Raw genomic sequence first — 10359 nt, forward strand, 5'->3', positions numbered from 1 at the left:
CTTAGATGTGGAGAGTGGAGAGTGGCGTGCATATTAGTGGGTTGGTGGGGCCTCGGATTCCGACAGCCCGGTTGTATAAACCGAGCCTTAAGTTACAAGAAAGCGTAGAATGAACGGAGTATAGAGAATAGTGAGATAATGAGAGTCGTGCTTAATGCGGCAAGTATTCGTATAACTTACTTTTAAAGCTGAAGAGAAAAAATTATGCAATATGCTTCCAATTCCACGTCTCCCCTTTTACGCTTATAAAGCAAAACATGTCCACGCTCGCCACTTTGCCGGGCAGTTTCGTATATCCAATGCCATCCGCAAACCCGCCCATTAAAAAAAGTTTCTATATACACCAAGAACTCATCATATTATTTATCCTCTAATATCTCCTGCAATTCTTCCATCTCACCACTGTGATAAACCATGTCGTAAAACAAGCCTTTAGAGTGGTACAACTCTCGAGGGGAGCCATATCTATTCACAAACTCAGTCAGCGAAACCGCTCGACAACTCAACATTCAAGAGGAGACATCACAACTTACTCAACTACTTTTCCAGCTCCCATGACGACAACGCTGTCATAATCGATAATGGTCCGCAGGCGATGAGCAATCGTCACGAGTGTGCGATCTTTACCCGCAGATTCAAGTTCAGTTCGGAGCACTTGCTGGATACCCTTGTCCGTTTCGTAGTCCATGCTTGCCGTTGCCTCATCCAACAGCATTAGCTTGCTTTGACGGATAAGCGCGCGGCAGAGCGACAATACTTGGCGTTGGCCATGAGAAAAGTTTTCTCCGCGTGAATCCACTTGTGTCGATAGAGAGATGCCCTGAGATTGTCTCTGAACGGAGCGGTCATCAACATCATCGGCAATAGTTTCATCAGAGGAGTCATCGCTGGAAAAGGACGCGATGCCTTTACAGTTCTCCAATGCCTTCTCGAGAATCTCCTGTGGGACGCGGCCAGTAGGGTCAAGATTGGATTCCACGGTTCCGTTAAACAATGTCGCCTCCTGGGGAATGATTGTAAGGCCTTCACGTAATTTTCGTCGAGGAACTTTTGTGATGTCGATGCCGTCGTAAAGAATTTGGCCAGAAACAATGTGGGTGAACCGCAAGAGAGACAGAACCAGAGTGCTTTTACCAGAGCCCGTTCGACCTACAACTGCAACACGCTCTCCAGCCCTGAACTTGAGATTGACATCGGTAAGAATATTGGGGCCATCAGGATCATATCTAATGGTGACATTGCGGAACTCAATCTCGCCTGATCTTGGCCAGTTCTTGGGAATGACATGACTATCGTCATCCGCGTATTCTCCTTCGTCGGGATATATGACGTCGTCTTTTCCTTCAGGTTCTAGCTTGACATACTCCTTGACACGATGGAAGCTCTGCATCTCCACCTCGAGATCGTTCATGGCTCTCACCATCATAAGAATAGTCTGGCTCAGACCGTTGGCATTGTTCAAGGAGAAGCCCACCAGACCAGCGCCGACGACTCCCACCTTTGTGAGGGCAATGATGCCAGCAACGAGAGCCACCAAGGCAGTGACAAAATCCACTCGCATGGCCACCCAACGGTTACAGTTGTAGTTGGCCTCAGCCGCGGCTGACCACACTCGCAGCTTAGCTGCTAAATCACGGCCAAAAGTCTCGCTCATGCCTGCTCTGGCCCTGATGACCGGTAGTCCCGCCAGAGTATCAGCAAATTGAGAGAAGACGGGGGATTGGGCAGACGAAGAAAGCCGTTTGATGATGACTGCCGTACGCGTGTACATTTCTCCAATCACAACACCAAAACAGCAGGTGACGAGGGCTGGCAGCATGAAGATTGGCATGATCGAGCTGATTGCAGCGATACGCGCAAAAAGCATCATCATCGTGTCACACGTTGTTCGGAGCATAGAGCTAAGTCCAGAATCGATAGAAGCCATGTCGCCAGAGAATCGATTGGTAATGCGACCGATGGGAATCGTCTTGAACCATGATAGGGGGACGCTCATAACGGCACGGATGAAATCGTTGTGAAGTTTACGGCCAGCACGCCATGCTCCCCATTCGAAAGCAACAATGACAAATCCAAAAGAGATAATTTCGGAAAAGGTAAAGAAGGCGTAGATACCCATGTAGTAAGCAATGTCTACATGTGCATTGTTGTTGTATGCGTCCACCCAGATACCCATCCAGTAGCTAGAGGCAAAGAAGAAGACATTGGAGCCGGCGAGACCAAGCAAAATGGAGATGGCAAAGACTGGATGGCCAAAGTACCTCATATACTGGAAGGCCTCAAGCCGGCCAACCCTGCCTGATGCCTTCATTTCTTGGTTCACAATATCACTTGCCAAAGTCTCGTTGGCAACCTTTGCAGGATCGTTGAGGGCATCGCCATTGGCCTGTAATTCTGGCTCGGGAGGGGTTTCTGTTCCGACCTGAGTTTCGTCCTCGGTATCATCGTCATCTCCTCCCAACACTTCGGCAATTGTAATTGGTTGGCGAACAACACCAATGTTTGGTTCTGCGCTCTTGACCTGGCCTCTGTCCAATAAGATGGAAAGATCTGCCTGAGACGAAATCCAGGGGACTTGGGTGACTAAAACAGTAGTCCTGCCTTTGAGTAAATCGTTGCAGAAGCAGTATTTCCAAACGCCAGCCGAAGTCTTTGCGTCGAGAGCAGAGAAGATGTCATCTAGGAGCAGGAGAGATGCTTGGGAGTACAAAGCTCTTGCCAGCGCAACTCTAGCCTTTTGACCTCCAGACAGTGAAGTACCATTCTCACCCACGACAGTCAAATCGCCGTCGGATAGCTCCTTGAAGTCTACGCTGAGACAGCAAGCTTCAATGATTCTGTCGTACCGGGCACGGTCCATGGGGCTTTGGAAGAGAATATTGGCTTGGATGGTCTCATTCTGAAGCCAAGCGGACTGTGAAGCGTATGCAATATCGCTAGGTGCTGTGACTTTGCCGCCTTCTAGATGAGTTTCGCCGAGAATTGCGAGCAAGAGTGTGCTCTTGCCACTCCCGCTCTGACCAGTGACGACGTTGAGGCCGCCTTCGACAAAATCTAGTGAGATGTCTTCCAGGCGGAAGGTTGCCTTCTTATTCCGGCGGAATGAAGCGCCTTCTATCCTCAATGGCCCAACCGGGTATCGAATGAGAGGCGTAGTGTTCTCGAAATAAGTGTCCAGCCGTCCAAAAGCGACGCTCGCGGCGGCAAAGTTTCTTGAGAATGCGCTGGCCATCATGATGTTTCTACGGATATTCTTCACGAGAAAGGCAGCAGTAAATGCAGTGGAAGCATCGAGACGGTGCTTTTCTACTCCAACGTGCAGGCCAAGCATCACGATCAGACCGATATATGGGAAAACCTGCGTGACTTGGTTCACCAAGGTCTGCAAAACGGCCACGCGCCACAGCTCTTTCTGTTCCGCTGCCCTGGACGCAATAATTCGGTCCGTAGAGGGATCTTCCCACGCAAAGTATTTGATGGCACGGATAGAAGCTAGATACTCGGCAACAAGAGAGATACGTGTATCTTGGGCTTTTCTCACTCGTCTTTGCGCGCCATACATCATCCTACCCATATATACGGATAAGGGGGTCGCGAGCAGCAGCACGGCGGTACCAACAAGGGATACCCAGCCCATCATTCTATACAGACCAAAGAGAGAGATGATTGTTCCGGCGGGAACACCTGTAGTAACCAAAACCACATCTCGTGCTCGAAAGACGGCATCCACGTCGGCAGCCATCAGATTTGCTAGGCGACCAGCGGATGTCGACTTTTGGGCGTTTTGGCCCTCTTTCTTCTTGTTAGCACTTCCCCCCTTTAGATCAAATGGATCTTCCTCCAGCTCCATTGACCCTAGAGCCCTGTGATATAGTTCTTGGGTCATGGCAGATTTGACTCGGACAATCAATCTAGTCGAGTTAAAGACATACTGCTGGAACAGGACTGATCGTGACAAGGGACCAGCAAATGTGAGAATGAGCCATACCCAGGGATGGTAGCTTGCGTTGTCAGGGTTGGAGATGTAATCCAAAAGCCGATACATGCCGTACGGGGAGACGTTCTCCATGGTAAAAGCAGCGCTTGCCCAGAAGCCCATCAGCAGCAACTGTTTGCGCTGAAAACGCAGCGCCGTCCACAACGTCTTTCTAGATAGTGACCGGGCTTTCTGGATCTTTTGGAGTAAATACAGGGGCTCGTCGTACCAAGCTAGCGTCGGGATACCAGACATGTCAAGTTTCCGCCTAGTGCCCTTCCACACGAGAGGTGTCAGCCATTCATAGGTGAAGTAATAGTTGAGCCAGCTGCAGGTCTCTTCGGGGGCAGGCTCATTATCTTCTGTGTAGCCCGGAAAGTCATGCTTGATTACTGGCGGAACCCATTCCCTAGGAGTGGCCAAGGCGATAAGCATTGCTGCAGCAAGCGAAGATAGGGAGCCGATAACGCTGGTGGTTGTGATACATTGGTCCGTGTCGACCTGGATGCAAGGGAGCAGCTGCGCGGCCACTAGGATGAAGAGCGTGGCGGTCAGGACGTAATTGATTTGATGGAGAGCTACATGGCGCCAATTGAGATCATTGATGGGACGTAACAAGCCGAGAACAAAGGCGTAGGCAACAACAACTACGTTGAGCAAATGCACACGCCCCTGGATGAAAGCCAAGGTCAAAAAGACTAGCGAGGCAATGCGCGAGGCCTGCGACGCTATTTCGTAGGGCCATTTGATGGATGAAGCCTTTGCTCTACTGGCTGGAACGGTGCTCTTGCGATGCCGAAGAAGACGAAATGTCAGCCAAACCGCTGATGAAGCGAGAAGCGCACCCTGAAGAATACCAGAACGAGTCAATTCGGAAACTCGAGCTATCCATTCAGTCTCGGATTCAATGCGGAGGCTAAAATATGTAGATTTTCGTCAGCCAAAACCTTTAAGGAGCTTTCCAACATCGGGCACGGAGGAGAGGAGATGACCAAGCATAATACGAGAAGAACACGCCGCTGTACCATAGATGGCAGATGCGTAAGACGTGGGTGACGTACCTGCTGAGAAACACTGGATGTTCTTGAAATAGCAGCTCATCTGTGCTCAGTGGGGAGAGCAGCTGTGTGCTGAGGCGGGAGAGAACGACATCCATGATGCCGTCATCCGAAATCTGCCCTCGCTGGAGAGTAGGCAGAGGAGGGAGTAGACAAAGATTGAATGAGTGAGGATGAAAAGGATAGAGTAACGACGAAATGCCTGTTTTTGATTGATTCGCGATGTAGCACAAGGCGCGTGTGGGCCACATGAAAAGGCTGCCAACCACGACCGAGCCCGCCGAATCGCAGCCGAATCCCAGGCCTTGTAAGTCCCGCTCGGCGCTGAGCTGAAAGGGCGTTGGAATCCCTGGCGAAAGCGCCGTGGCTGCAAAAATCCCTGCGCTAACTCCCCACAAATGACTGATAGTGGGCTTTGGATGCCGCGTATCTCAAGGGCAGCAAGTCTGTATAAGGGGCGGCCTATGAGAAGTCAGCTTTTGCAACTCTCACCGATTCTTTGGGACAAAAGAGGTGAGTGTCTGGTCTTACAAAAGGAAGGGAAGGGAGCATTCGACCCATGCGTCCATGAGCGGTCAATGAGTCTCACGAAGAGGCCATTCTCGAATATGCAGGAGCGAGTCGCTTTAAATACCTGCACGGCTATTGGAGCATGAGGATGAACGGATCAATCATATAAGCAAAGAAGGATATAGGCGAACAATGAGGATCATGAAGTAGGCATGCCCGTCTGCTCTAGCCAGCCTTATGGCATCGAATTGATTAAGATAGCCGTGATAACGACAAGGAACCGGCGCCGGCCCTCCTAGACACGGCTCAAACGGCACTGCTGGAGGACCTTTGACCAACGGCATTGAAAAAGGCGCGCTTGGTGTGGTCCAATTGCGTGTCATATGCGCATCCCTTGGGCGGCAGCCTGCGACATCTAGATTGTGAACTCGTAGAAAGAATTGACTCGACCAGAGTGCCGATGCCCATAAATACTAACAACTTACGTATCGGTATCAAGCAGCATTCGGCTTCTGTGTAGGTACTTTGCATTGGCTGCTTGAACTGTCGGTATACGGCATTCTGGCCAGTACGATGCTGGTTCTGTACGTGCTGTTCCTGAATTGAGGGTTAGCTAGCCATAACCAGCCATGTCGTCCAACTGGGTCCCTATCGCGTGCTCGGTAGCCAAAGTACCGAAGAGTAGCTGTTGGGATGACCCTCCTTTATAAAGCCCCAAGTTCACGGCCCAATGAGTGAGGAGCTTATTCACCAGGTGAGTCATCTACTGATCACGAGCGAGGCGATTGCCCGACCAAGTAACGCATCTCTCAAATCGCTGCGCGCAATACATGCTTGAATGCGTCGGGAGCGACACCCGTCGATCAAGTAGCCTGTATGCTTGATTAGCCTAGCTGCTGCGTAGAGAGAATGAGGGCTGCCATGCAAGGATCTAAGCCTCCCCGAGGTGGATCAATGCGAATGGATACCAGTTAAGCTGTATACTGAACTTGAAGGCAATCTTTGCAGTTTGTACATGCTGAGAAAGCAAGCTGATAACGGTGTGAATGCAGTTGCGTTATCCAAGATGATACAGTCATGGCACAAACCCATACACACAGATTGATTATACAGGCTCATTGAGAGAGGGAAAATGTGCAAAGTCGTGTCTTCTTGTAGCTATATCCATTAAGGCAGGAGCCATGGCTAAATTGCCACGGCGTGCCGCCTTCCACCAGCCAACAATTTTTTATCCTTGTTGTTTTCTACAAGCACTAACCCATGGAATATATATCTATCTTATAAAGCTCTTCTCCATCAAACTGAAGCTCATTGAAATAAAGCAATGGGGAGCAATTGGGCCTAGCAGTATATAAGTCAATCTAAAATCGCGCACTCCATTAGACGCGATTGGTCGAAACACTCGACCGACAGCAGGCGTGCTGGCGCAATGGTAGCGCGCAGACCTCCTAAGTCTGAGGCTCAGGGTTCGAGTCCCTGGTACGTCGAGTGATTGCATTACTCTTTTTGCTTTTTTTGCTTCATATAAACAGAAAACAACTTGCCATCATTTTTGCTTCAATCACAATCCAAACCTTATACAAGTAGATAATCAAAAGCATCTTCTATTATTTGCAAATGTGCCTCAGCAAATCTCACCCATATTCCACCTCCGCACAATATCATCCTCCTCCTCCTCCACCCCAACACTCGGATCGTGCGCCATGCAAACCGCCGTCGCATAGTCCCCATCATGGCTAATCGAAATCATAGCACTCACATCCGCATCCGCCTCGCCCTCGCCCTTGATCCGCGCCACCGGCGGTCCGCTCCCGAGACGCTCCTCCTTTCTGCCGCGGCGTTCAATCACCACGTCATGGAACGTGAGCCGACGGTGCGAATGGGCCTTGATGGCCGCTTCTTTGGCAGCAAATCTAAATAAAATAAACAAGCAAGCTTAGGGGAATTTTTTCCCTATTCAAGGGGGTTATATGTGTGCTTGATTGATTTGGTCCAATCATGAAGCTTTTTATTTGCTTTGCTTACTTACCTGCCTGCAACAAACGCAGCGGCTGTCCACACATCTGGATCCCGACGAGCCATCTCCTCGCTAATCGAACCGCCCCCTCCTTTATTCTTTTCAAAGGGGTAAAGCTCATCGGCTTTAAAAGGCTTAACAATAGGACGGTCTTCAAGACATCGCAGCCTCGGGTCTTTATTGGCCTGCTCCTCTGGCGAGAGGATTCGGTTCACAAACCGCAGGCCCCGGGGACTCTTGAGGATGCCATAGATGCGAGAGATCTGGCAAATGTCCGTCCCAATGTTGAGCGGGAATGGAAAGGACCGGAGAGGCTTCATCTGCTGTGCCGCCGCATGGACGAGATGATAAGAAGACGCGGTGATGGCTAATATTAGAAGCAATAATAGAAGCACAACGGGTATTGAACTGTATCAGATAATGCTGTGCCCTGCTCTATTACAGCCACGTCGTGGGGTGGACTGAGCTGGTGCTAGGCTTATCGATACCAGTGGCCAAAGCGGTGCATCGTCGACGTCATCGAGCCGTCAAGCCAAGCTCATGCTCACAGCGAATCACCTGCACCACGGAAGAAATGGTCCATGATGCAACGCAATCGAAGCTAATCTGGGAAATCTACAGGCTACGCATGCAACGAAAACATTTAAGGTTATACCAAGCGTATGGAAATTAATTATAGAAAGAGACCCGAGATGGATGAATCGACTGCTCAAGTGCCTGTGTGTAAGCTTGAAAGCGAACAAATGAATTAACTACCAATTTCTCAATTTCACCATCAATATCATATCAAACTTGACCCTAGAACTCCCGCAGAAAAACAATCACAGAGATCTGTAGTGTTACTCTCCCCTACGTCATACATTCATGATAAAGCACCAGGGATGTACTTTTTTCCAACCCGCAAACAGTCTTTCGGGTGAACCGTCTGTTGTGAAATGTGAAACATGAGCGGCCTAGAACGCCATTCTCTCTCACCGCCTCAGACCAGTCTGTGATCCGGCCTATGGCTGTGATATGGCAATAGAGAGAATTGTTCCTTTGGGCCTCTAGGCGGCAGACTCATTGAGGAGCGGTGCACGTTCCTGGTCTGCAGAAGTGACGCGCCTCCATCTGGCGTCTCTGCCGGCGGCGCGCGGGGCAGCAATGGCAATGGTCAGCACGAAGAGGACAGCCATGATGACAAAGGCGAAGATCCACTGGAACGCAATGACCTGGCGCTTGAACTGGGCGACACCAATTGCGGCGGACAGGACGCTGAGAGCGAAGCCCATGGTGTAGTCCTAGATTGGAAAACAATCATTAGCCGCCTGTCTTGGCAGTCGAAGAAGAAGAAGCAATTGACTTACACTATAGGCAGTGATGAAGAACAGTCCATAGACCAAGATGGACCAGATGAAGATGTTGCCAAAGATTCTGGCCACCAAGGTGGCCGGGTGTGGCACCATGATGGCGCCATTCCAGTAAATGGCCACAAAGGTCCACGCCAACGGGCCCGAGGCAACAGGCACATGGATGAAGCGCGGCGTGGTGTTGTGGCGGAAGTACAGCGAGCTGAGGTTGGCAAAGTTGAGGATCAGGATGACCTCGGCAATGGCAAAGTGCCTGTTGACAAAGAGCAGCACGAAGATGACGTGCAGGATGTTGTTGAAGATGAAGTGGCTGCCGACGCTGGCTGCGGAGTGGACGACGTCGGCGTTGCTGGAGAAGAGCGAGGTGGCGTATCCGAATTGGAGGATGAAGAGCACGACCCTGTTACCTTTGTTAGAGCATATAAGTATATCTAGGGATCGAGGCAGTATTTACCAGTAGACCTCGGCGAGGACATGATTCATGGTAAAGGCGGTGCGGTAGTGGTCATTCAGGTACCAGATGGCCTGGTGGAAGTTTGCCTTTTGGTGATGCACTCCCGCCGAGTAGTACACGCTGACAATGACCGACACCAGCCAGGTCAGCAAGACGAAGATTTTGTATGTGAGAACAGAGCCATGGCTGTGCGTCTCCCTCCTCGAGAAGGGGTTCCCTGCAGAAAAAGACGATGGTGAGCAATCCGCATGATGAGGCCAAGACGATAATAGGGAAATCTTACAAGCATCCCACCCTGCCATGATGTCTGCGGTTTCCGAGTCTTCTTTTCTATCTTACTCCAATATCCCAACTATCGAGAATGCGATGACGCGGCGAGCTTGGGGTACGGTAGCCTCGAGCACAAAACAATGAATCGAGCTCTGACCAATTCACGCCAGAGATGATGAAATCCCTACCCGTCCAGATGGAAAGAGTATATGTGGAAGCGAAGTGAAAGCGAAGTGAAGAAGTCAAAGGGCCTAAACGAAAAAGTTCAAAAGCAAAGGCAAATTTGCGAAGCAGCCAGTATATATAGCAAAAAACACGTAATTCCTCAATGGCGTTACTTCATCGCTTCCTCCCCCCTTCCCTCAGCCATCGTCTTCGTCACCATCTTTCTTGCGGGGAAGGCAACGCCCAGCAAAGGCTCCCTCCCCGTCAAATCAGAATCCGCCACCCGAAGCCCCAGCCAAGCCAAGCAGTGAATCCAGCAGCAAAAACACATACAATCTCCTGCTAGGTCGTTCCATGACGCGCAGCCCCCGTCACCGTTTTTGCAGGTTAGCTTCAAGCTTGGTTGGACAAGGGGGGATGAGGAATGTCTCATGATTGGTGGAGGGGCGTGTAAGTAAGCCCAAGCTTCATTCACTCATTTTCACCTACACACCCCTCACTTTCTGCCTAGAAACATTCGTATCTACAGTAGTTACTCTGTAGCAAAAACAGCACATTTT

The 10359-nt window shown here is 50.3% G+C and overlaps 3 protein-coding genes and 1 non-coding gene across 4 annotated transcripts; 1 reads left to right on the forward strand and 3 right to left on the reverse strand.

Moving 5' to 3' along the window:
• Positions 1 to 359: 359 nt before the first annotated feature.
• Positions 360 to 5132, reverse strand: TrAtP1_001286 (uncharacterized protein; the record flags this gene model as incomplete). The annotated part of the gene is made up of 3 exons (XM_066110925.1): positions 360 to 465; positions 534 to 4892; positions 5038 to 5132. The coding sequence occupies 3 exons, from the start codon at positions 5130 to 5132 to the stop codon at positions 360 to 362; spliced, it is 4560 nt and encodes a 1519-aa protein (XP_065966998.1).
• Positions 5133 to 6959: 1827 nt separating this feature from the next.
• TrAtP1_001287 lies at positions 6960 to 7031 on the forward strand. The gene has a single exon. It is a non-coding gene; the product is annotated as a tRNA-Arg (tRNA).
• Positions 7032 to 7092: 61 nt separating this feature from the next.
• TrAtP1_001288 (uncharacterized protein) lies at positions 7093 to 8234 on the reverse strand. The gene is made up of 2 exons (XM_066110926.1): positions 7574 to 8234; positions 7093 to 7457 (listed from the first exon to the last, which is right to left on the reverse strand). Exons 1-2 carry the CDS (start codon positions 7879 to 7881, stop codon positions 7169 to 7171), a joined length of 597 nt encoding a protein of 198 aa, XP_065966999.1. The 5' UTR covers positions 7882 to 8234; the 3' UTR covers positions 7093 to 7168.
• TrAtP1_001289 (uncharacterized protein) lies at positions 8211 to 9884 on the reverse strand. Its single transcript, XM_014086167.2, has 4 exons — positions 9648 to 9884; positions 9365 to 9581; positions 8908 to 9310; positions 8211 to 8841 (listed from the first exon to the last, which is right to left on the reverse strand). Exons 1-4 carry the CDS (start codon positions 9664 to 9666, stop codon positions 8608 to 8610), a joined length of 873 nt encoding a protein of 290 aa, XP_013941642.1. The 5' UTR covers positions 9667 to 9884; the 3' UTR covers positions 8211 to 8607.
• Positions 9885 to 10359: the final 475 nt, after the last annotated feature.

Source organism: Trichoderma atroviride, chromosome 1 (assembly GCF_020647795.1).
Source record: "Trichoderma atroviride chromosome 1, complete sequence".
Lineage (NCBI taxonomy): Eukaryota > Fungi > Ascomycota > Sordariomycetes > Hypocreales > Hypocreaceae > Trichoderma > Trichoderma atroviride.

Coding starts and splice junctions, on each gene's coding strand:
- TrAtP1_001288 (XM_066110926.1), bottom strand. CDS start 7,881: ATGAAGCCTCTCCGGTCCTTTCCATTCCCGCTCAACATTGGGACGGAC. Junction 7,458..7,573: donor GCTGCGTTTGTTGCAGGCAG/GTAAGTAAGCAA, acceptor TATTTTATTTAG/ATTTGCTGCCAAAGAAGCGG.
- TrAtP1_001289 (XM_014086167.2), bottom strand. Junction 9,311..9,364: donor GTCCTCGCCGAGGTCTACTG/GTAAATACTGCC, acceptor CAAAGGTAACAG/GGTCGTGCTCTTCATCCTCC. Junction 8,842..8,907: donor TCTTCATCACTGCCTATAGT/GTAAGTCAATTG, acceptor TTTCCAATCTAG/GACTACACCATGGGCTTCGC.